The 26,688-nt window shown below is 43.9% G+C and overlaps 1 protein-coding gene across 2 annotated transcripts; it reads right to left on the bottom strand.

The window, feature by feature from the left end:
* Positions 1–113: 113 nt before the first annotated feature.
* LOC143864799 (uncharacterized) lies at positions 114–26,487 on the bottom strand. 2 transcript variants are annotated; one of them, XM_077375631.1, is made up of 7 exons: positions 25,866–26,487; positions 12,964–13,187; positions 11,818–12,003; positions 11,088–11,183; positions 10,926–11,000; positions 10,694–10,810; positions 114–1,536 (listed from the first exon to the last, which is right to left on the bottom strand). In XM_077375631.1, the coding sequence occupies exons 1-7, from the start codon at positions 26,293–26,295 to the stop codon at positions 349–351; spliced, it is 2,316 nt and encodes a 771-aa protein (XP_077231746.1). In that variant the 5' UTR covers positions 26,296–26,487; the 3' UTR covers positions 114–348. The 2 variants fall into 2 exon arrangements, with proteins under 2 accessions (XP_077231746.1, XP_077231747.1); XM_077375632.1 differs by having other exon boundaries at positions 10,929–11,000; positions 25,866–26,485.
* Between the last annotated feature and the right edge of the window lie 201 nt (positions 26,488–26,688).

Raw genomic sequence — 26,688 nt, 5'->3', positions numbered from 1 at the left:
TAAGCCACTGTTATTAACATACTGCCCTTCTGGGCAGAATGTAACATTGAGTGAAACCTGTAAAAGGAACTGAGAAAGGAATAATGCATCATAGCATATTAAAAGAAAAAGCATGGACAAATTCCGCACAACCTGAAGACGATGATAAACATAGAGCAGCCTGGTTAAAGCTGTCCATCAAAAGAGAAACATAATGGTTCTAAACTTCTAATAGTAAAAAAGGACTGGAAGCTCCACGACCGAAGTAAAAAATACACCTGATAAGAAACTACTACTGCTACCTACATAATAGTTACCGAAAGAGCACTTACACATATCGCCCCTTACAGAGAACATACCCAGAAGACATTAGTGGTGACCATACATCTGACCACCAGATTCGTAATGGCCATACCCCGGTTGTGGCGATAAGCTCTTAACATAACCAACAGGTGCGGTTCCAGGATTACTACCATAACCTGATTGAGGCATAGGCTGCTCGTAGCCTGACTGGTTTGACGTGGGCTGCATGTAACCCACCTGGCCACTAGCTGGTGCCCCATAGCCCGAAGTAGGTACGCTGTTATAACCCATTTCACCAGACCCTTGGTACCCATAGCTTGGATTGGTTGGACCTTGTTGCTCACCATAACCTGGTTGGGAAGTTGGATACTGTGCATAACCACTTGACTGTACACCCTGCTGGGAATAAACTGGTTGGGATGGTGGTTGAGTGTACCCTTGGTTAGTCGAGGGTGCAGACCCATATGGATACGGCTGTTGGGATTGCGCAGTTGATGGATACGGGTACGACTGCTGAGGTGGTGGCCCACTTGATCCATACGAGGGGGCTGATGAGATGGGCCCCTGATATGGAATGTCCCCTGGTTGTTGACTAGTTCGAGGTGGGCCATAAGATTGTGGTGGTGGACCTTGTGAAGGCATATCGTAAGTTGGTTTCCCGTATGGTTGCTGAGTATAGCCTGAGGGAGTGCTGCCTTGTTGCGGGTAAACCCCTGGTTGAGGATTTCCAATTTGTCCTCCATAGGAATGCTGAGCTGGGGCTTGGTTTTCGTATTTTGGGTCCTCATAACCATGTCCATATGTATGTTGAGGGGGGACTGATTGTGGATAAGTAGCAGGCTGCCCATATTCTGAAACTTGTGGTTGTCCGTAATAGTTCGCTTGGGTAGGGGCGGGGGCCAGGGCAGGAGCAGGAGCAGGGGTAGTTTGGGGAGGTGTCTGCACATGGGTTCCTTGTCCATAGTAATCATACCCACCAGTTTGGGGAGGTGTCTGAATTGGGGCTGAAGGCCTTTGATCCCAGCCTGGGTTGAAATTGCTTCTGGGAGCCTGTTGTTGTGGATACCCACTGTAGGGCTGAGGTTGATAATGTGTAGGCTGAGATGGATACGTACCTCTTTGCTGATAATCATAACTGGTTGGTTGGGCCGGAGGTGGGGCACGGGGTCCCCACTGAGGTTGACCAGGTGGCCCACGCGGACGATAGGCTTGCTGGGTATAACCCCCAGATAGATGCGAAGGCCTCATAGGAATCTGATCAAGATATTTAAAAAAAAATAAGATATCAGTGCAGATCTTAAAAGATGATTGAACATAAGCAGTGTAATTTTGGAAATCACAACTCTGAACACTGAGAGCTAGTCAATGCAAATCAAATTCTATATCTAGAATAGTATTACGATAGCCATCAGAGAAGTGAAAGAAATAATAACTAATTAGAAATAAATGTCACAACAAATGAACCTAAAATTAAGCAGACCAAGACAGGATGAAGCAATTTTGTTCTGTCCAAAGACGCTAAATCAGAGCTCACTATAGTAATATCACAACATGTTTTAATTAATAATAAAGATAACATCATAGCATACCAGAAACTACAGCCAGAACCACAACTCAACAATAATTTCAATAGCAGAAAATGTGAAACAAATATGTCGCTAAGCAAAAAAATGGTCGATCAAATGAATAAGAAAGCTACATCCATTACATTCAGAATATTCTCATTACACCTCGCATTGTATAGGAAAATTGAAGAAAAGGAAAAACATAAGCATATTCACATCATATTCTTTGAACTAAATGTTACAACAAATGAACATAAAATTAAGCATGAAGCAATTTTGTTCTGTCCAAGAAGGCTAAAGCAGAGCTCACTATAGTAACATCAAAACATCTTATAAAGATAACATCATAACATATCAGAAACTAGAGCCCTGAACCATAAAAATAATTTCAAAAGCAGAAAATGTACAGTAAAATGTTGCTAAGGTAAGAAAAGGTGCATCAAAGAAATAAGATCAGCTACATCCATCACCATCAGAATATTCTCATTACACCCCCGCATTGTATAGGAAATTTGAAAAAAAAAGAAGCATATTCACATTATATTCTTTGACTTGGTACTCCAGAAAAACATTTTTGAGTTTCATGTGGTATTCAACCGAGTAAAAAGAGATGCATCCTTTCGTAAGAGGGCAAGGGAGATCAAAAGACCACACTGGAGAACTTAATGGCCATATATCTGATGAAGTTACGATGAGCTTATGACATGGGACCAGAGCAAGTGATGGTACCATCCCCATGCAGTAAGGAGATCAAAACTAAGAATGAGCTAAGCAAAGAAAACAGACATGTCAACATTGAAGGATAAAAAAGGTATTGAGATGGTTATGTTGGAGGAATTCTTTCGTGCAGTTACTGAAGAAACTGAAATTATTGCTGAGGGACGTGGGGAATTTGCATTTGTTCAGACATAGGTCTAGATTTGCGAGAGAATTTCCAAAACTCGAGCCTTACTATATGCACGAAGGACTGATGGATATGTATTTCAAAATGGATGATGTTATCAATATCATATCATGTAAGGTAATTCAATATTTGGTATAAGATGCATACTCAAGAAATCCTAAGATCAAATTCAGTAAATGTTGTGAAATATATGGTTGAACTGAGTCAGGTACCTTCAAAAGAACTTTCAGTGTGAACCCACATGTTGCCACCAGAGGGGGAATGGGTTGCGAGTCTTATTACCCCTTCACATTCGATGCGGAACACGTCTCTGCTGCTTTAGCCCAGTGACCATTAGTTCTACGTGCAACAATGCAAAGGCACATTATCAAGGCCTTAGAGCTATACATAAGCTTTCATTTGAGGCAAAGATTGGGAGCTACCAATATGACCTTAGGTCATATTACTACGGATATTCTATGTGGGACAACCCTTTGCTATATGCTCTGATTAAGGATTGTTTGTTATACACTAAAAACAGGAGGGCACAGGCACACTGAAACAACTACATGAAACTCTACACACTGTTCATCATGAGAAAAGACATTAAAATAGCGCCATTATGACATAACTGAGAAGGGTTTGTGCAACATGCGGGTTCCTCTAGATGCATTTGAAGTTTTGAACAGCGAACAAAACATGATTATCGTATAATTAAGTAAAAAAAAACTAACTGGAGGCGATTATCATATAATTAAGTAAACATAACTGAGCAAAACATGATTATCGTACAATTAAGAAAAACAAAAACTAACTGAAGGTGAGATAGGGATGAATTTTACAAGCATTGTAAAGATAGCACATGCAATAAGAGCAAGATAAGATGCATTAGTCTCAGGAAGGACACCAACTATTTGAACACTGCACAACCTAAGTGTCAATTCTAGGTCATATAAAAGATATTGAAATGTTTCAACACAGCAATAGGTAATTATTTGGGTAAGAAACCAATCCCATATATGACTTTACCAGGTAGACACTTTAGTTTTGAACTGCATGGCTCATGAATGGAACATTGGGGCCACTAAATAGCACTAAGGTTATCATGATAGAGTCTTGCTAAATTATGAATTTTGCTTGTTAATTCTAAAAGCAATCTTACCAACCATAAATATTCTGCAATTGCAACTTGCAATGTTTAAAGCCTGATTCCCTCTCGAGTGAAGAATGGCTGTTTATTGCTACACCAAGAAACCAATGTTGACTCCCATGTGAAAGGTATAGGCAAATCTGCATTATGAAAAGCCAACCAATCCCAAATCGGCACCTTCAACATAAATAAACCATGGTAACTGGCATCTTAGATCTTCCTAACTGCATTCAAGTGAGTTTTACATGGATCGTGCATTTATCTGGGAAGCCCTTGTCAAGTGTCATTCAGGCAACAAAAGCTCCCATTTCTTCATATATGATGGAATTGAGCAATATTGTTATTCATGTGAAGAATGCTTTTACCGGAAATAACGTGGAGATCCCGTTATCTCATCATTTAAAAAAAAAAAAAAAAAGTGGTGCAGTCTTGCAACACATTTATGGACGGTTAGACATGATACAATCCATATGTATATAGAGGTAGATGTAGTCATGCAATATATTTTCTGGAAGGTAGCCATGATATAGTCCACGTGTACAATACTAGCATATTACTTTGACAAATTGGAACATCGGGAACTAATCATACATTTTTCAAAGAAAAATATTAATGAGACCAGCCAAATGCCTTCCTAGCCAAGACTGCTAAATGGTTACATAGGTTCCTTGTTATTATTAACACATCCGCACCAGTTAAAATCATGGTAGTCACTGAAATTATCTTCAACAAATGTAAAACATTTGTTAGAACTTTAAAAAAAAAGTAAACCACCAAATATGGGCATTATTTCATCTATCAGGACATAGTTTTATGCGGAAATGGGCTTGGCTTTGGAGAAGATGAAGCTTTTGTTTCAATATTATGCTGGTGAATTATTAAGTAACATATCTAACCACTCAAAATTATACCCAGCAGTCCTTGCACCAAAGAGATCACCCTTGTTTCGAGATGCAAGATCATCAATCAAGGTTGTATTACTAATATCTGCCTCAAAGATATCACGTTTTCATACAACTGCCATAGTAGTTAACATCTCAAGGCCAGTTGCCAATTTGTGGGAATTCCAGTCAAACCTTGAATCTACTAAAAACATAACTGGTTCCATCTCATTATTAGGAGAAAACAATGGATTAACATTAGATGCAAAAGCAAGGAACCCACTTTTCCTAATAACAAAAAATGTATTGGAAAAAGATTAACAAGAGCAGAGATTTCCCCACATTACTCTAAATACGTTTGAAGAAATAAGCGGCAATTCCTTTGCTAAAGAAAAAAAAATGTAGAAAAGAGAACAAAATGAAGGAAAGGAGGAACTTACATAGGGTATAAGCTACAAGTGCATCACACTGGGGTATCCTAGGGTATCACGTCTTAGGTTGATCGAGGGCTTGCACCAAGATCGGTTGGAGAATCACTCATTCAAGGCTTGCACAAAGCAAAATGGTTTTTATACATCATTTAAGCTCTATAAAAAAACTGGGCCAAAGTCTTCAGATATATAGATCCTAGAAATAGGACTCTTATTCACTTAAAACTTGGACCGAAACATAACAAAGACTCTCCTAGTTAAAATTTCTCTAATATACGATGGAACCCGCTTTTTGAGGTATTTGCTTAAGTGACCTAAATGACTATAACAAAAAGGCTATACCCTTACTAATATTTAAAAGGAATTAAATAACAATCTAAAACTAAATAAGACTCTTTTAACCCTCTTGAGCGGTCCCATCTAATTTTTCCTAATTAAGTTCTTCTTGATTCTAGTGAAGGACGGTCCCCATCATTCTCCCCTGCTTTAAAAAAATACTAGACTGCGTCAAGTATAAGGATCAAGGTTGACACACTGAGTACCATTCAAAAGAAGAAGAAAAAAAACAGGTTGACACACTGAATTCTTTGGCAGTGGATATACATATGATGATACAAGTAAAGAATGGTTGTCCTTTCCACCTAACAAGACACTTCAATCAAACAAGACGCTTACAACAGTCTTTTCAAAACAAACAAAAAAGACGCTTACAACAGTCGTTCATTCTTGTAGAAGTATTCGCTTTTGATGTATTTTTTTTAGCTTTGATAGTGGTGGTAGACCAAAGGTTTGCACCTTTACTTTTTTTTTTTTTTTTTTGGAGAGGTAAAAAAAATTCATTAAAAGGACCGAGATGGTCAAATAATACAAGGGACTATACATATAGAGACAGACACCATGAAAAGTCGAGGAAGAAAATCATATTGTTCCCCGAAACTTCTCCTGAAATTCCCGAAATTCGATTGAAATGGTCGGAACGGCAAAAACAAATGTCAAGATGCTATGGTTTGCATTTCATTTCATTAATGTAGAAAATGAAATTTGGTAGGCAATATCATTAAACCGCACAGCAAAGTAATTGTATCTTATGCATGTGATGTTTGATCTGCATGAGACCAATAATACCTTATAACTCTTAATGTGGTATTGACTTAGAGTTGGCGTCCTGAGAGGGAAGACTGGTCCTTTTGCTTTCTTATACTTCATTATATTGTATTTCTTTATTGACTTTACTATTCAGAATCCAGACATGTATGACAACGCATGTGATTAAGCCATTATGGATGGCTTTCTTGCTTATGTGTTGATTTTTTAACTATATATTTATGCTTATTCTAGCATTTCCCAAAGTTTCATCTTAAAATTTTATCATTTACATACGTTTCCGTAATTTTACAAGATTTCCACCGAAACCGAAAGATTTCTGTCTCCGTGACAACTGAAACCGAAATTTAAAACCTTGGAAGGAGTATTTACAAAAAAGAGTGCATTAAAGATGGGATTTTTTTTTCCAAAAATTTAATATTAAATAGGGAAAAGTTTTTATGAGCTAGAGCTCATATAAGCTTATATAAGCTAGAGCTCACAAACATAGGGGGGCCACATTGTTTGGATGATCCAAAGCATTCAGTTGATATGCCCTCATATAGATAGGGTGGTGCCCAAAAAATCAGCTTCATAGGATCATCCTAACCCTTCCATTTGCGGAGGTTAAAAATGGGAGATTTATGGAGGTTTACACCCATCCATTTTAACCTCCACAAAGGGAAGGGTTAGGATGATCCTATGAAGCTAATTTTTTGGGCACACCCTATCTATATGAGGGCCTCTCGACTGAATGCTTTGGATCATCCATACAATGTGGGCCCCATATGTTTGTGATCTCTAGCTCATATAAGCATATGTGAGCTTCTAGCTCACAAACACTTTTCCCTATTAAATATACATGAATAAAATATGTGAAACTATAAATTCCTAAAACTTGTAATTCTAATTAGTAACGAAGTATTCTTTTCTCCGTGTAATCCTTACCTATATTAACCCTTCCTCCTAACCTACAACAATCCTACTCTTTTTATGTACTTCTTGTTTGCTTCCATGGAGGCTTATTACATGCTTCATGTTGACTTTCAGTGATGCTTCCAAGACATTCTCTTTATTTTCTTTAGAGTTGTTCGCTTTCCGTAGTTTCTCTTTTCTAAACCCCTCCTTTCCCGCTTTCGCTTCCCACATCGCTTCTCGCACTCCCTTCCGGACGAAAATAAAAAAACTACACAATCCAAGAAATTGCGGATCTGACCTTCACACGATTTCAAATATGACCGTGGATCAGCCTGAAATTTAGATATATGTTGGTACAAGACAAGACTAAGAAAATCCCAATATCTGACCTTTTGAACATTGATATGGTAAAAATTCATAGTTCTGTAAAAATCAAATATTGATGATCTAGATATGATCTCTATTTCAAATCCCGCTGCCGTAACTTGAACATGTGTGGACAGTGTTGGAGAGGATGAAGACTAGAATCTGAAGCAAATCTAGTCGTTGAATCAATGGCTATCATTGCACAGTTAGGAATGATTGCATAAATTAAGAACTAAAGAAAACAAATGCAGAAAAGGGAACAAAATCAAGGGAAGGGGGAACTTAAGTAGAATAGAAGCTGTCAGGGCATCGCAACATAGACTTAGGTTGATCGAGGCGCTGCACGAAGATTGGTTGGAGGATTAAAAAAGAGGGGCCAAAGGCCTTACATATAGACCCTTGAGCTAAGATTAACTAGGGCTCGTATTCACTAAAGCTTGGACCCTTCAATTGACTAAAACATAACAAGAACTTTCTCATACTTACTTCCGCTCCCCCAATCTAAGGTTCATAAGTTCATTAATGGAGAACGGGCACTTAGTTAAGATATCTTTTCGGGGTTATTCTCATTTAAGCCCACCCACCTGGACCGGGTTGGGGGTTGGTAGGGGCCAGGCCGGGTTTTGTCTCTACTTACCATTCCGACCCTGCTTGGATGGAGGGAGTGGGGAAGGCCAGCTCGCTGCGCTCGGAAAATTTTTGCAACAGATGATGGACCCCACCCCAAATTTAGAAGGTATTATCACTTCAACAATTTTAGAATAATTGACTATAGTACCCCTGTAACTTAAAAGGACTTAACACTTTAAAACAAAATAAAAGACTCTTTTAACCCTCTTGATGGGCCCCATCTTCCTAATTAAGTTCTTGGCTCTAGTAGAGGATGGTCCCCTTCACAACTCCACTTGCAATCAATCAACAGTAGCTTGTGTTACCACATTCATATTGCTGACTCCATCAATGATAAACTTGCAAAATTTATCTCCAATCTTGACTAGAGAGAGTGGAAAATATGAGTGTGAAGCCAATCCTCTCTAGCTTCCTCCTTCAATGCAATTAGTATGCGTGTCACTACGAAAGCGAACGAATCAACCGCATCATCCCGTCTCTTATCATCATCAATGAATTCCCCTTACTAAATCTTTCCCCTTCAAGTTGCCATAGTAAAAACCTAAACTCTGATACCAAATTAACGCAGGAACCAGAACCAAAAGGGAAGGAAACTAAATGGTGTAGCTCTGACACCAAATTGAAGCAGGACAAATGTATGGAACGGATGAAACAGAATAGGAAAAGAGAAGAATGGACTTCTGGGGATGATCTCGATGGAATTCAAGAAAACGACTCGGTAGGAAAAATCAAAGACTTTAGGAAATTTTGAGATAAAAAAGAATGCTAAAATTAGCCACTAACACAAAGGATGGGTAAATATCCGACCGTTGGATATTCTCAAATTTAAGACATGCTAGAATAGGCTGAGGATGGAGTTGTCCAAACTCCGATCTTCATCTATGCAAAAATAAGAAATCCACAGAATACAAGAAATTACAGATCTGATATTCTCACAATTTCGAATCTGACAGTTGGATGAGTCTGAAATTTAGATATGTGCTCGTGCAAGACAAGGCTATGAAAATCCTACAGTTTCGTCAATATTTGACCTTTTGATCATTGATCTGGGCAAAATTCTTAGACCTGTAAAAATCAAAGATCGACATTTTAGATCTTATCTCTATTTCAAATCCCACCGTCGTATCTTTCCTGAAACTTGAAGATGTGTGGACATTGTTGGAATGAATGAAGACTAGAATTTGAAGCAAATCAAATTGTTGGATCAATGGCTATGATTGAATTATTAGGACTGATTGCAGAAATTAAGAACTAAAGAAAGCAAATGTAGAAAAGAGAACAAAATCAAGGGAAAGAAAACTTATGTAGGGTAGAAGCTATCAGAGCACCACACAAAGGCAACCCAAGGCATTGCAACTTAAGTTGATTGAGGCATCCCACCAAGATCGGGTCGAGAATCACTAATCCAAGTCTTGCACAGAGCAAGGGGGCTTTATTCATAATTCAAATTTTATCAAAAAGGGCCAAAGGCCTTACAGATATAGACCCTTGAGCTAAGACTAACTAGGGCTTCTTATTCACTTAAAACTTGGACTCTTCGATTGACTAAAACATAACAAGGACTTTCTCCCACTTAAAATTTTCTTCATAGATGATGGACCCCACATTTGAGAGGTATTAGCTTAAGTGGCTTAAAAAATTGTAGTAAAAGACTATAGAACCCCTATAACTTAAAAGAGCATAAATAACACTTTAAAACTAAATAAAATACTCTTTTAACCCTCTTGATGGGCCCATGTTCCAGTTTAAGTTCTTCTTGATTCTAGTAGAGTATGGACCCCATCAGAACACCACTTGCACAACTAAAAAACACGTCACACCCTTGTACATGCAAATCCCATATTACAGTTGCTTTGCCAGCATAATCCCCAAACTGTAAACAGTTAGAATCCAAGCATATCACAAGTCCACTTACATAACCAAAACCTGATAGTCAAACACACAATACCTTGTCCCAATTCAAAACGCCAATTTTAGTGGCAACAAATGCATCATTAACATCACATATAATATAACGCTATGTTTTCTTGGCATTCACTGGTACAAGCAGAATGAACCAGGCAGAAAGCAGAAAAGTATCAGGTTTTCCTCAAAAGAATGAAGTTCCACGATTCAACCCAAATCTATTAATGAGAAAAAGTATATATACATATATACATATATATGATTATTTGACCCATGGAATTTATAAACATCAGCCACAAAACTGTCCTTCATCATTCTGAAACTCCTCAAGATTTTAGATAGCATAACTCACTGTGTAAATATGCTAGTCAAAGCTGAATTGCGCAACCCTTTAGATATCACAATTACACAAGTAACAGCATGGCAGAGCAAACACAAATAAATAAAATAGCTTCATCTAATGGAAATACTAAGAACCTGCTAAAGTTACACAAGCAATGTCCAAGACAATGAAATAGATATACGCTACTAAATACACTATTTTTTGAAAATATATCTATTCATCAGCAAAACACAAGCATATCAGCTTAAGAACAGACCTGATTCATAACTTCCTTGATCATTTCTGTAGCTGCCTCAATTTGTTTCTTGTTGCCGGTAACTCTTACAGTTCTTTCCTTGGATAAATCGCCCTCGGGAAGATGTTGTGGTATCAACTAAATGATGGAGAAGAGATCACTTAAGTATTTAGATGAGATATGCAATGAAACAAAAAGGTCCATGTAACAACTTCAAATCTGGACCTGTGTTTTATCTATTCCAGCATACAACTACCTGAATGCGGGCTCCAGATTTGGTCTGCAAGTTCTTAATTGTCTCGCCCCCTTTTCCTATGATCATCCCAACCTGCGCAGAAGAGTAAATATGAACACAAGACGGCCCAAAAAATGACAACAAACTGTAGACAGCCAATAATCTTGTAACAAAGTTCACCTTTTCATTTGGCACTTGAATTTGGAGTTGCTCAGAACCAGATTGTGCAGTACCAAAACCCCTGGCTACAAGTGCAGGGGAACCCCCAGCATCAGCCTGCAGAAAGACGCAAACCTTGTAGGAAAAGCCCGATAGATAATCCAAGTATTCCATAAAAGAAATTAACTAAGGCCCTGTTCATTTGATATTATGCTATGATTTGGCCAACACTTCGAATTTATTGCTGACTCGCGTGTCCTGCCGTGTCCGACACGACACGTGTGTCAACACTCCTTTGGACACTTTTATTTGTATTGCTGAAAGTGTTAGACTTAATGTGGGTGTGTGGACATGCTTTTGTACCGTGTCAAGTGTGACATTCTGTTTTTTATTGAATATTGTGTTTACCTCATTTAGACAACTCGCATCCATGTCAAAACTAGACACACGAATCCATATCCACAAATCATGATTACATATAGTTTCTATTTTAGCCGTGTCCCCGTTTCTAAACTTTGGGTGTTTGCCGTGTCCGACACTCCGTGTCTGTGTCGACACGCGACACCCGTGTCCGTGTCCACAAATCATAGATATTATGACAACCGATAGTGAGCGTCCAAACCTATTATTGGGCTCAAATTACATTAATTTTGAGCCCAATAATAGGTTTGGCGGCTCACCATTGGTTACCATAATCTCAAACGAACAGGGCCTAAGAATAAACGTTTAAGTGCAGCAAGCATCATTGAACCTCTGCTATAACATCCTTTATCAGCTGCTCAGCCTTATTGATATTTTCCAGACTCCCTATTAATTCCACAGGTCTGGTAGTAGAATAGGGACTTGCATCAACATCCCTTGTGATTTGAATTTTGGCACCTGAATTGTATTGCAAGAATCTGATTGTATCACCAGCTTTACCTATGAGAACACCAACCTGTACCAAGTGTTCCATGAAAACCCATTAGAGAAGTGTCAAACACCTTGTGGAACCATTATATGAAATATCCAAGATGGCAAGAATGCAATTAATTAATTACAAGTTTCTCTGCGTGATTACAAGCTAAGATACTTAACATCTCCAATGGACAAAGGGGAGAAAGATTCTAGTGAAGCTGAGGTGTTAGCTATGCCTTATGGCTTGAGGTTATCTTCATCTATTGTTACTTGTCCTATTATTGTTAAATGAGGGTCGTGGACCATCATCAAGTGGATGTCTAAGGGAACTAGGTACCCTTGGCCACTCGTTGATCGGATAGAGGGAATCTATGATATTGCTCCTCTATGGATATCAAATTCCAACAAGTATCTGGGGGAGGGTAACAACAAGGTAGATGGTCTTTCTAAGGAAGAGAAAAGGGCTAGGCATTGATTCTCGATAGTTAGATCGTGCTTTGTCACATTTCGTTGCCATGATCTTTTGTTATGTTGTGCCTTCATGATCACCTTTTGTCATCTCTGTAATTTTTCTTTCTATTAATAAATTGATTTCTACTGTTCGGAAAAAATCAATTAAAGAAATGCAAGAACCAGTTCGAAGGTGCAGTTCATACAATGAATTATACCCAATACATGTTGAGATTCAATATTTTTCCTAAAATAATAATTCAACTCAAAAACCGTAGGAATTCCGACCAAATGAAGAAAACATTATCGCATGTTAAAATCATGGAACAATCTCATTTTAGTTCCCTTTGAGACATCCATAACATCATCCCACAATACACACACACACACACACACACACACACACACACACACACACACACACACATATAATATATGTATGTATGGATGTATGTATATAATAAAGTGTCAAGAGGGTGTGCACTGGAAATAAACCATAGAAATTCTTTTGATAAACAACAAGAATTCAAAAGAGTACAAGTGCCTGCACCTTGGTATTAGGAACTTCAATTTTACGGGACAATGGCTGTGCCTCAAGCTTATTCTCTTCCAGTGGAGAGAGAACAACTTGTTGAGGGATCACTGTGGGCAGTTGCTGAATATTCTCTACAGAAGGAGGTTGGCCATTTTCTGCTTCCTGGTTATTCAGTATAGAAGGATGTTCTTCATTCACCACAGGCGTTGCCTCTGCCTTCTGCATTTGAAGGAGTGTGTCTAAAGATGGGAAAAGAGAGGAATTTCAGTGCTAGCACAACAGAAAATTTGAACTCCAAATTCCACACACAACTACATCAAACAAGAGCATGATTTCATCATAAATACATCTTCTGTATCTTTGATAGTTATCTGCTTTTATTCTTTTAAGATGGTCAATAAGGGAAGTGCAATGTAAGACAATAACACCAAAAACAATAATCGAATTCCGTTATTTTAATGTACCAATTTCTGAGTCAATTGTATCATACGATGCAAAACAATGCAGCATATATGGGTTTTATAAAGTAAGAAAAACAATATTATACAACACCATGTTAAACAATGGGAATGATCGTACAAGATGCACGTACGTGAGAAACTGCACCTACATGAGAAACAATCTCATTGGTTGCTTTAAAAGTTAAACAGAAAAATTGAAAGATGAATTCATTTTTCTTTTCAAGATATCAACAATATTATACAAACAAACAACTGCCAACTACTTCTAGGTTATACAATTTATCATCTTATCTGAAATTTCAATTGTAATAAACATAAATAACGACACCTACTACTAATAATAAGCAGCCATTTTAATCATTTTCCTTGTGAGCCATTTTAGTCATTATAAGGAAATCCATGCTTAGACCACATAAGCTATAACCATGCTTCAGATTACATCACAATGAAGCAATAAACAAAAAATTTCCCAAGTACACCAAATTTCCATGACAATCTTTTATTTCTCTGTTGCAGAGACAGCAAACATAAATACAAAATACATGCATGCATACATGCGCACATAGATAGCATATACATAAAGAGAAAGGGAAAAAGAGTTAGTGATAAGTATATGGGAAGAAAAACACCACAGATACACTGCATCAAGCAAAACCAGCAAGTTTAATAAAAAACCAATCCGTCCAACGCAAAACTAGGGGCTCTGAGAAACACAAAGATACCCATTTCTGGATATCTGAGAAGTCTTATTAGGAACTCCACAATTGTACATTCGCTTTCAAGTTTCGGTAGAAGGGAAAAAAAAACTCAAAACCCTTGTTTTTACTTGCTAAGTACTGCAAATTCCTGACCAATACAAAAACTCAACTAAGCCTTTGTTCTAAACTAGTAACAAATACTTTAGAAAATTTCCACGAAGAAGGTGAACGAGTCTAACCAGCTCAAATTGACTAAGTCTAATCCTGACACTAGCTGGGTTCATCTACATGGGTCATTTTCTTCCATTATCTCCTACCAGGGGCGGAGACACATAAAGCTTGAGGGGGGCCATGCCACCACCCCCCATTTATTATAAAAATTTAGTAAGCTAGCCCCCCCAATGACCAATGCATGCATTGTGTAAATTAATCTGCGCCCCCACCCGCCCCCACCCCCACCCCCAAGTGTCAATTCCTAATTCCTGGCTCCGCCACTGTCTCCTACCCAAGGTCATGTTCTCTGTTATGTACCTAGCCATACAAAAACTATATGATGGGATGTAAACCTCCAGCCTCTCACAGGCCACCACCTGTCCTGGAGTAGGTGAGCTCCAGCCTCTCACAGGCCGCCACCTGTCCCAGAGTAGGTGAGCTCCAGCCTCTCACAAGCCGCCACCTGTCTCAGAGTAGGTGAGCTCCAGCCTCTCACAGGCCGCCACCTGTCCTGGAGTAGGTGAACTCCAGCCTCTCACAGGCCGCCACCTGTCCAGGACACCTGTCCTGGACACCTCACCAGGTTTTCCCCTATAAATAGGGGTTCAAAGCTCAAACCAACGGGTAATACGAAAAACCCTCTCCACCCAAAACTCTTAAGACTAGCTCTGCACTCCTGCTCATACTGACTTGAGTGTCGAAGGGCCTGTCCGGAGTAAAACCCGGGTTGGTCTTCTGACCTCGCTTGCCTTGTGCAGGACTCAGCCCTCATAGCAGGACTCAGCCAGTTCGCTCTCCTTCACTCCGATCCCTCAGGACTCGGCTCCTCTGGTCATCCAGCTCAGCTATTACGTCATTGTCATACCTGTTACCGATTTTCGGTCTAACAGATTGGCGTCATCCGTGGGACCCAGAACTAAAAGCCGTTCTCAGACATCTCACAAAAATGGCAGGGCGCAAGTGCGCGGATACCTACTGCATGGACTACCCAAACAGTGCTGCCCCACAGGACCCGGAGCGAGCGAATCGCCTCGCTGGTAGTAGCAGCTTCTGCTACAGCCGAGCAGAGCCCTGCTCGCTCAGAACACCTGAATCCCCTGCCCACTCCGGAGCAAGTTCAAGCTCTTTTTCAACAAATGACAGCTCTCGTTGGGCAGTACCAGCAACTACTTCAGACACCTCCGCAACCTCCTCCAGAAGCTCCGCGATCTGTCCAAGAAAGGCCAGACATCCATAGGGGAGAGTCATCGTGCCATGGTGAGGATCGAACTCACCACTCCACCAGACAAGTCCATCACTCCACAGCGAGGCATGCCCAAACAGGGCCTCACCGCCGTCAAAGGTCGCGGTCCCGCTCCGCACAAAGGCGCCGAGCTCATGAAGATCGTGCACCACCAGTGAAGTCCCGGCCTCGTCGTAGGAGTCCGGAGAGTCAGTCCGGCTCCGCGGCGAGCCAATCCGTGAGAAGAATCAGGTCCTTGGAACATAGAACGGATCCGCTCCTACAGAGAATGGAGGAAATGGACCACCGAATAGAGGAACTGGCGAAGGATCAGAGCCGGCCCGCCTCCAGGGCGTTCTCAAGCAGAACGCCGTTCACTGATGATATCTTGGGTGCCCCAGCACCCAGAGGGTTTAAAATGCCTGCCGTCCAGCAGTACGACGGGACTACTGACCCCGTGGACCATTTGGAGACATTCAGAACAATGATGCTCCTCCACGGCGCCTCCGACGGCTTCATTTGCAGAGCGTTTCCAACGACGCTAACTGGTGCGGCAAGAGACTGGTACTCCAGAATCAAACCGAACTCTATCAGTAACTTCGATGATTTCGGAGAGGATCTGGTCCGTCACTTCATGAGTAGCCGCAGGCCGAGGAAAACAACAGCATCCCTGATGGCCTTGCGGCAGGACGACAATGAGCCCCTGAAAGTATTCGTCCGCCGCTTCAACAGGGAGGCACTTCAGGTGCCAAATCTAGATCCCTCAGCAGCTATGAATGCGCTCCTCGCGGGTGCCAGGTCTAATGATTTCCGTCGGGCTGTAGCTCGACAAAATCCGCACTCACTGGCAGACCTCATGGCCGGGGCAGAGGAGTATATAACGGTGGAAGAAACACTAGCAGCTCTTAATTCAAATCGGAGGATAACCTCTGAAGAGAAAAATCCCCCCAAGCAGCGCAGGGAGGATAAACCTCCAAGAAGAGAGAAGTCCCCACTTCCGCAAAGAAGAGAAGAGAACTTCACACCTCTCAACACCTCCATAAAACGTATATTGGCTGCGATCAGCGAAGAGGAATTCGTGAAGTGGCCTGCTAGAATGATCTCCAAAGGAAACAGGAGAGATCCATCAAAATATTGTCGGTTCCATAAGGACCACGGTCACGACACAGATGAGTGTTGGCAGCTCAAAGAGGAAATTGAACAGCTGATCGGCCGGGGTTATTTGAAAAAGTATATCCGAACTGACGGCCGCAAGCAAGAGCGCAGGGAAAAAAGCCCCCAAGGCCGCAGCCCTCGAAGATCACAGCCGCCCCCTGCTCGGAACAAAACCTCTCAGCCGGCCAGTACGCAGCCAGAGGCACCACGATCTCAGCCAAGGTGGGTCATTGGTACAATCATGGGTGGACCTGCCGCTGGGGGCACGTCCTCCGCTGCCCGCAAAGCGTATGCACGACGAATCAACGCCGTGCACACGACCAGCAAGAAGACAAGAACAGAGAATGAGATCTCCTTCTCAGATGCAGATTTGGACAACCTCATACTGCCTCACGACGATGCACTGGTGGTAACCATGCTCGTCGCCAACTGGGAAGTAAAGAAAATCCTCGTGGACAATGGGAGTTCGGCGGATATCTTATACTATCACGCCTTTCAGAAGATGATGATAGGTGACGACCGCCTGAAGCCGGCAAGCTCAGACCTGTTTGGCTTCTACGGAGAGGTTGTGAAAGTAGAGGGGCAGATTGAGCTCCCAGTCCTTGTCGGAGAGCCACCTTGCCAAGCGTTCGCCATGGTCAACTTCCTGGTAGTATGGGCCACTTCGGTCTATAATGCTATCCTGGGACGGCCTGGCCAGAACCTGATTCGTGCAGTGGCTTCGGCCTACCACCAAAAGATGAAGTTCATAACGCCCAATGGCGTGGGGGAAGTTCGAGGTGATCAACCTTAATCCAGGGAGTGCTATGCGATGGCACTCAAAGGCAAAAATGCAGCGGAATCACTGCCAATCGAACTGCTCAATGTAAGGGAAGAGCTTAGGGGGACTCAACCCGCTGAAGACCTCATCTCCATCCCACTATGCCCAGAAGATAGTGAGAAAGTCGCTCTGATCGGTTCCTCTCTTAACAGCAGCATTCAGCACCAGCTCACTGAGTTTCTCCAGGACAATGCAGATGTCTTTGCATGGGTTCCCGCTGATATGCCCGGCATTGATCCAAAGATCAGTACCCACAGGCTTGGTGTTGATTCAACCTGTAGTACGGTTAAGCAGAAGATGAGGCATTTCGCTTTTGAAAGGCGACAGGCAATAAAAGAAGAAGTGGAGAGGCTTCTGAAAGCTGACTTCATTCGCGAGATTCGATACCCGGACTGGTTGGCAAACGTAGTCCTAGTCAAAAAGACAAATGGAAAATGGAGGACCTGCGTCGATTTCACCAACCTGAATAAGGCCTGCCCTAAGGACAGCTATCCGCTCCCAAAGATTGATCAACTTATCGACGCCACTGCGGGTCACGAATTGTTGAGCTTCATGGACGCCTTCTCCGAATACAACCAGATCAGGATGTACGAATCAGATATACCAAAGACCTCCTTCGTCACAGATCAAGGGGCTTATTGCTACCGTGTTATGCCCTTCGACCTCAAAAACGTCGGAGCTACTTACCAAAGGTTAGTGAACCGACTTTTCCAGAACCAGATCGGCCGCAACATGGAAGTATACGTGGACGATATGCTGGTCAAGAGCCGGAGTGCGCAGGATCATGTGTCTGATCTCAGAGAAACATTCCAGGTCCTGAAAAAGCACAGCATGAAGCTTAACCCCACCAAGTGCACCTTTGGTGTCAGTTCAGGGAAATTTTTAGGATTCATGGTAAGCCAACGCGGGATAGAAGCAAATCCGGAGAAGATTAAAGCCGTGATGGAGCTCACCGCTCCAAAAACTATCAGAGAGGTTCAGCGGCTCACGGGAATGATAGCCGCACTGGGGCGCTTCATCTCGAGGTCAGCGGAGAGGTGCCTGCCCTTCTTCAGCGCGGTCAAAGGACTCAAGACTGCGCCCTGGACGGAGGAATGCCAGACCGCATTCGAGGAGTTAAAGAAATACATGTCCTCCCCACCACTATTAACAAAGCCGGAGCCGGGCGAGAAGCTGTTTTTGTATCTCTCCATTAGCTTCACGGCTCTGGCAGCTTTCCTCGCCCGCGAAGAGCACAGCCAGCAAAAACCTATCTATTATGTCAGCAAGGTTCTTCACGACGCAGAAATAAGGTACCAGCGGGTCGAGAAATTGGCTTACGCGCTGGTAATGGCGGCCAGGAAGTTAAGGCCGTACTTTCAAGCCCACACCATAAAAGTCTTGACTGATTAGCCACTCCGGCAAGTACTCCATCGACCAGATATCTCCGGGCGACTTGTGAAATAGGCCGTGGAGCTAAGCGAGTTCGATATCCAGTACGCACCTAGGCCAGCCATCAAGGCTCAAGTACTGGCCGACTTCGTGGCTGAGTGCACCATCCCCCAACAGTTCGTCGATTCTGAAGCTGTGCAGCTCCCAGTTGCGGAAAAAGCAGCTCCTAAAGAATGCATAGCGGAGGGAGCTGAAACAGAAATCGTTCATCTGCCAGCCAAGCAGGACTCCACCACCAGCTCACTAATCTGGGAAGTACAATTCGACGGGTCTTCGAATAAGAGTGGCTGTGGAGCCGGCCTCGTCCTCACCGGGCCTGATGACTTCACTGCGGATTACGCCCTGAGGTTTGGATTCCGAGCATCCAACAACGAGGCAGAATATGAAGCTCTCCTCGCCGGAATGAGCCTCGCAATCCAAACCGGCGCCCGGAACTTAAAAGCATACTGTGACTCTCAGCTAGTTGCGAACCAGATTCAGGGGGTCTACGAAGCTCGAGACGAGCGTATGATCAAGTACCTCGCCAAGGTCCACCAACTCGCCAGCAAGTTCGAAAGTTTTGAGGTCATCAGAGTCCCCAGAACAGAAAATGCCAAGGCAGATGTGCTGTCAAAACTGGCTGCCTCCGGATATACCACCCTTGGGAGCATACGCATGGAGTTCCTGCAAAGATCCAGCATCGAAAGTAAAGCCGCGGAAACAATGCAGGTAGAGAATGAGCCGTGCTGGATGGACGAGATCATCAGTTATCTGCGCGATGGTAAACTTCCTGAGGTTAAAAAGGAAGCCCGCAAGGTGATACAGAGAGCTGCCCGATTCTCTCTCAGCAGTGACATCTTGTATAAGAGATCCTATACTCTCCCATACTTGAAGTGCCTTAGGCCGGGCGACGCCGCATATACACTCCAGGAGACGCATGAAGGAATTTGTGGAGAACATCTGGGGGGCAAAGCCCTGGCAATAAAAGTGCTGCTCAGAGGTCTGTATTGGCCCACCATAAGGCAGGATGCGCTGAGTCTGGTTAAAAGGTGTGAGAGGTGTCAGAAATTCTCTCCCACCATCCACCAGCCCGCCGTGGCGATGGCTCCAATTATTAGTCCACTCCCCTTCGCAGTATGGGGGATGGACATCCTAGGCCCCTTCCCACCGGCCTCCGAAAAGCGCATGTTCGTGGTAGTAGCGATCGACTATTTCACTAAGTGGGTGGAGGCGGAACCTCTAGCGCAGATCACAGAGCAAAATGTGCAGAACTTCTTCTGGAAATCAGTAGTTTGCAGATTTGGGATTCCTTGTGCCTTGATAACGGACAACGGAAAACAGTTCGATTGCCGGAACTTTCGAAAGTTCTGCTCTGATCTAAAGATTGAACAGAGGTTCACTTCAGTAGCTCACCCCAGACCAACGGGCAAACAGAAGTGACTAATAGGATCCTGCTTCAGGGAATAAAGAAAAGACTGGATGAAAAAGCTGGCCGCTGGGCAGACGAGCTTTATCACGTCCTATGGGCATAGCGCACTACTCCTCGCACGCCAACTGGTGAATCGCCATTCAACCTCTCTTTTGGAACAGAGGCTGTGATACCGGTCGATATAGGCACTCCGTCTCCCAGGGTCACCAGCTTCAACGAGCAGCTTAACAGTGACGGGGTCCGCGCCAATCTCGACTTACTAGAGGAGATCCGGGAAGAATCTTGAATTCGAGTCGCCGCCTACAAGCAGAGAGTATCCAACTATCATGACTCCAAGATACGTCCCAGAGAATTCCGGACAGGAGATTTAGTTCTGAGGAGAACAACCGTCTCCCAACCAATGAAAGTCAGGAAACTCTCCCCGACTTGGGAGGGACCATATCGAGTGAAAGAAGTTATCCGCCCAGGTAGCTACAAGCTAGAGACACTGGAGGAGCGTCTATTACCCCACGCATGGAACTCCAAAAACCTCAGGAAATATTATCAGTAGGCACATCGTCCGGTGTGAGAGGTGACTTTGTAAATTATGTTTATGATAATATGAATAAATAATTCTTTTTGCAGATTCAAATTTTTCTCTTATAATTGGAAACCCGGTTCGCTAAAACTGGGTACTCGTTGCTGAGAAAGCCTAGTTCATTAAAACTAGGGTACTTGCCGCTTGGTTCGCTGCGGCTCGTCTCCACAAAAACCAGGAGCCCACTCCTGGTTAGGAACAAGCCGGACAGCAAAAACCAAAGCCGCCTGGAAACCCGGTTCGCTAAAACTGGGTACTCGTTACTGAGAAACCCTAGTTCATTAAAACTAGGGTGCTTGCCGCTTGGTTCGCTGCGGCTCGTCTCCACAAAAACCAGGAGCCCACTCCTGGTTAGGAACAAGCCGGACAGCAAAAATCAAAGCCGCCTGGAAACCCAGTTCATAAAACTTGGGTACTCTTTGGAAACCCAGTTCATAATACTTGGATACTCTCTGGAAACCCAGTTCATAAAACTTAGGTACTCTTCGGAAACCCAGTTCATAAAACTTGGGTACTCTTTCGAAACCCGGTTCGCTAAAACTGGGTACTCGTTGCTGAGAAACCCTAGTTCATTAAAACTAGGGTACTTGCCGCTTGGTTCGCTGCGGCTCGTCTCCACAAAAACCAGGAGCCCACTCCTGGTTAGGAACAAGCCGGACAGCAAAAACCAAAGCCGCCTGAAAACCCAGTTCATAAAACTTGGGTACTCTCTGGTTATGAACTGGGTACTCTTTGGAAACCCAGTTCATAAAACTCGGGTACTCTCTGGAAACCCAGTTCATAAAACTTGGGTGCTATCAATCGTCTACAATCCCAGGTTATTAAACATCAATCGTCTACAATCCCAAGTTATTAAAACTAGGGGGCAAGCCGGGCAAGCCAATCAGCTAGAGTTTATCAAAGGCGGAGGACAGAGGAGCACAGATATGGACAAGTATAATTTCATTGATCAAAATGTGGGGGCCTCGAGGGCCATTACAGAATTAGCCTTAAAAGGCTGTCAAAAAAAAAAAGGAGATTCTGGGGTCTCAAGGACCATTACAAAAAGAAACAGAAAATACTAAAAGATATCCGGGACAGAGGCAGTGTCGACAGTGGCATCAGCATTAGTATCAGCAGGGGCCTCCAAATCCTCCTCGACAATTGTCGGCCTAGCAGGAGGAGTCCTATCTGTCATCACCAAGTTTGGATTGCAGGCTTTGAGTTGCTCAAGGCAATCATAGTACCCAAGACTATAGGCCTCGCTGGACAAATTGAAGAGTTCGGCCTCTTTCTCCTCTGCAGCCTCCTTCACCGCGATCTTTTGCCTCTCTTTGGCTCTCTCCCTCTGGGCGTTCATGGCTTCGGCAGCCTCATCCAGCTTCTGCCTTTCGAAGGCCAAATCCTCCGCCAGCAGCTTCTTTTCAGCCTCCACCCGTCCGATGCTCGTTTGGAGCTCCTTGACCTCAGTGGCCAGCTTCCCGTTCACCTCTTCAGATTTGGTGATGGCTTCGGAGAACTTCTTGCTCTTCTCCTTGAGATCGTTGTAGTATATTCCAATCTACAGACAGAAACAAGCATTAGTATAGGAAGAAAGCAAAAGACGGGCAGAAAGTAAGCAAATTCATTACCTGATAAAGTGAAGAGAACACCGCCTCTTCGCCAGTAGCCGGCGGCTTGTGGACGACCTGTTGCTTGTCCTTCAGAAGGAGACACTTGCTCACGATCTCAGCTGCTACTCGGCTCTCGCCCAGGGCAGTATCGTCCTTCTGAACGGCCCAATTGGGCCGAAAAACATTGTCACTCAACCTCACGGGAGGACGGGCTCCAGCTCCAGTTCCAGTGGATGTACCACCAGATTTAGAAGAACCACCTCCCTGAGCAAAGGGGCTCACTAGCCTCACTGTGGTTTTTGCCTTCTGAGCCGGGGATGGCGCAGTGTCTCGTGACGGGGCCGGACTCGCCAGCTCAGCCGCCTTTCTCTTTTGGCGCTCTCGGATTGCCTGTTGAGCCCCTTCCTGCGCCCTTGGCTGGGCTCCTTGCCTTATCTTCTCGACTGCTGATTGTTTCTTCATTTCTGCAAGTAAGCAAGCAGTCAGAAGCAAATAAAAGAAAAAACAGCAGTTTTAAGAGTCTAGCTACATACGTGCCGGAGTCGCGGTACTTATACCAAGTCCGACCAGAATATCTTCTCCTGAAAAGTCCGAACAGTGAATGAGACCTGTTCGCTCCACCTCCTCCCGCATCAGGGCAAACGTTTTCTTATCGTCGCCCTCAAGAAGCGGCTTGCGGCTCAGTCCGGTGGTATTCGGAGTATCCCACACTAGAGGAACTGGCCAGGCTTCGCTGGACTCCGTGTCCTTGACATAGAAGAACCTATTCTTCTACGAGTGTATCGACGAAGGGATACCAGTAATGATTTTCAAATCAGGGCGCTGGCTAATATAAATCCAGCCCCCTTCCTTGTGCCTCTTCAGGTGTGCACAAGCACGGAATAAAGGCACGAACACGCCCCTTTCTAGCTGGCCATGAACAAGGTACAAAAACCCAGTCAGTAACCTCCATGAGTTCGGAGCCACCTGGGCAGGAGCCAGTCCATAATATCGGAGCACCGCGACAAAGAACGGGTGCAAAGGAAAGCGAAGCCCTGCTCTCAACGACTCTTCATAAATGCAGATATCCGAGCTTTCGTTACACGCCCTATCTCCCTCTATTGCCGCTCTCAGCTCGAACGATGGGGTCACACAATATTTATCTCTAATGTCCCTCAGCATGGACTCGGTGAGGTGATTCTCCTCAACTAGAGCCCGCATGTTGTACTTAGGGTTGGCCTCCATCCGTGCTCTAGCGACAACCTCCACGGCCCGGCCAGGAAGGAACGTGGTCGACGCCTCAGCAACGTCACTACCCCCACTCCCCCTACTCGGTGGAGACTATCAGTCGGAAGTGGGGTGGCGTTCAGATCTAATATCACTTCGTCCTTGTCCCCTCCGTCGTCGCTGTCTATAATATCTACTCTAGCGGCCGGACTAGCCATTACAGGCTTCTGAAGCGGCCTAAGTTCTGAGCTACTACTGGTGAAAGACTCAGAACCGGACTCGGAACTTCAACTACTATCAGACATGTAGAAAAAAGAGGGGCTGAGAAGAATACCGGTGAGTAGAGAGCTCCTAGATCCACGCGCAACTCCAACCACGAACTGCGAAGCCGAACTCGCAGAGCAAGAGGAGAAGATAAAAGGTGAAAAGTGAAAAATGAGAGGTAAAAGCCTCCTTTTATAACTTTTCGAAGGCGGTGGGACATTAAATGCGAAGCACGCATCTCGAGGGCACTCAAATGACGCCATGTGTCCCTTATTAATGACGGACACGTTCTCCCAGACAAAGATGTGATTGAGCACGCGCGTACGGATACGCTCGTATGAACGCGTACCTCCAAAGGACAACCGGACTGGATTTCCGCACTCCGGACAGGATATAACGCGTTTCTACAAGACGACAAAAACCAGTCCGGCGACAAAAATCAGTCCGGCCCAAGCTGGACTGGATATAACACGTTTCTACAAGACGACAAAAAGTCCAGTCCGGCTTGGCCGGACTGGACACAAAACGACAAAAACCAGTCCGGCCCAAGCCGGACTGGATATAACGCGTTTCTACAAGACGACAAAAACCAGCCCGACCCAAGCCGGACTGGACACAAGACGACAAAAACCAGTCCGGCTATAACGCGTTTCTACAAGACGACAAAAACCAGTCCGGCCCAAGCCGGACTGGATATAACGCGTACCTCCAAATGACAACCGGACTAGATCTCCGGACTGGATATGACGCGTACCTCCAAATGACAACCGGACTGGATATCCGAACTGGATCTCCGTACTCTAGACTGAACCTCTGGACTCAAATCCAGCCGGACTCCGGACTGGACCTCCATACTTGTTTCCAGCCGGACTCCGGACTGGACCTCCATATTCAAATCCAGCCGGACTCCGGACTGGACCTCCAGATTCAAATCCAGCCGGACTCCGGACTGGACCTCCAAACTTATCTTCTTTCCGGAGTGTGGACTGGATCTCCGGACTGAACTCCCAGATTCACTTCCACACAACACCTGCCCATCCAGATAAGCGATCAACCACACTTTCCCAAGTCACTCAATGACTTGGAAAACTGGGGGGCAACTGATGGAGTGTAAAACTCCAGCCTCTTTCCCCTATAAATAGGGGTTCAAAGCTCAAACCAACGGGTAATACGAAAAACCCTCTCCACCCAAAACTCTTAAGACTAGCTCTGCACTCCTGCTCATACTGACTTGAGTGTCGAAGGGCCTGTCCGGAGTAAAACCCGGGTTGGTCTTCTGACCTCGCTTGCCTTGTGCAGGACTCAGCCCTCATAGCAGGACTCAGCCACTTCGCTCTCCTTCACTCCGGTCCCTCAGGACTCAGCTCCTCTGGTCATCCAACTTAGCTCTTACGTCACTGTCGTACCTGTTACCGATTTTCGGTCTAACACTATATTTAAAAAAAAGAGAAATGGAAAATCATTTTTTGCGATAAGTAGGTGATGCGGCACAACTTTGTGTCTTTATTTATGGAGTTGTATATAGAAGTTTAACCAAAACAGAAACTTATGTTTCCGGGGTCTCGAATTAGGTCTAGTTGACCCGAAATAACCCCCCCCCCCTTTTTCTCTCTCTTATGTTTCCGGAGTCTCGAATTACGTCTAGTTGATCCGAATTAACCTCTACCCCCCTCTTTTTCTATGTTTTTCTTTGTTAAATTGGCTGTAGCAGGTTATTACAAGAACCCATGTGAGTTTTAATAAATCCCAACAACCTGGTAGGAAAACGAGTCTACTAATGGAGTATAGGAAGAACCTAATCATAAAAACAATGAAAGCTCCGAAGAGAGAGAGAGAGAGAGAGAGAGAGAGAGAGAGGGTAATCGAATACCAGAGTTGTCGGTCTCTTCCTCCAAACGCAGTCGCTTTGAATCGGGGGCGTTCTCTTCCTCATCAATATAGGGTCGCTTTGAATCGGGGGCATTCGATAGGCCATCAGTAATCTCCTCCGATTTCTGGATTGCATTCTGAATCTCATCTGAATTCGCATTATTCTCGTCCGTGTTCGTTTCCGTGTTCAAATCAGCAGGGGTTTCAGCAGCCGAAGGGCTAGAGATCTCAGGTCTCAGATCCTCCGGCTCAGTTTTCGGATCCTGCAGGTAAGTTTTCGGATCCTGCAGGTTAGGTTTCGTATCCTCCAGCTCAGTTTTCGGAACCTTCAGGTTAGGTTTCGGATCCTCCGGCTCGAGATCTCCGAACTCCCTATTGTGGTCAGAAGAATCGGGGCTTGTAGATCCCGCTACTATTTCTTCCTTCGCCATTGATTGTTGAAGCTCGAGAGAAGGAGAGATTTTTTGCCAAACGAGTGAAAAGCACAAAACCCAGATGGAGAGGGGGGCAAGAATATCTAGGGTTTTAAGGTGGGGGAGGTTGTGGATTGCAAAATGCAGATGTAGGGTTTTAAGGCATTAAATAGAGATGGGGGTAAATGAATGGTGGTGCGGAGGAGTACAAAAGTCGCTAGTCCAGTCGTCGCTCGGAGGACGTAAAACGCAGAAGTATTTGATATTCCAAGAAAAATATTTGTGATTAATATACTCAACCATAGTTTTAAATTTCGACCTAAATCCGAAATTTGGGGGTTCGCTCGAGACCGAAACTGAAATCGGTAATACCTGAAACGATAGTTTTTTTTTGGCTGAAATTTCATGAAA

Source organism: Tasmannia lanceolata, unplaced genomic scaffold (assembly GCF_043159265.1).
Source record: "Tasmannia lanceolata isolate RefF3 unplaced genomic scaffold, GAP_Taslan_0.1 ptg000054l, whole genome shotgun sequence".
NCBI classification, from domain to species: Eukaryota; Viridiplantae; Streptophyta; class Magnoliopsida; order Canellales; family Winteraceae; genus Tasmannia; species Tasmannia lanceolata.
Note: the sequence above shows the minus strand (reverse complement) of the source record. Positions and strands in the feature narration are given on the sequence as shown.

Coding starts and splice junctions, on each gene's coding strand:
- LOC143864799 (XM_077375631.1), bottom strand. CDS start 26,295: ATGGCGAAGGAAGAAATAGTAGCGGGATCTACAAGCCCCGATTCTTCT. Junction 13,188..25,865: donor GGAAGAGACCGACAACTCTG/GTATTCGATTAC, acceptor TCCCATCTTTAG/ACACACTCCTTCAAATGCAG. Junction 12,004..12,963: donor TTGAAGTTCCTAATACCAAG/GTGCAGGCACTT, acceptor CACTTGGTACAG/GTTGGTGTTCTCATAGGTAA.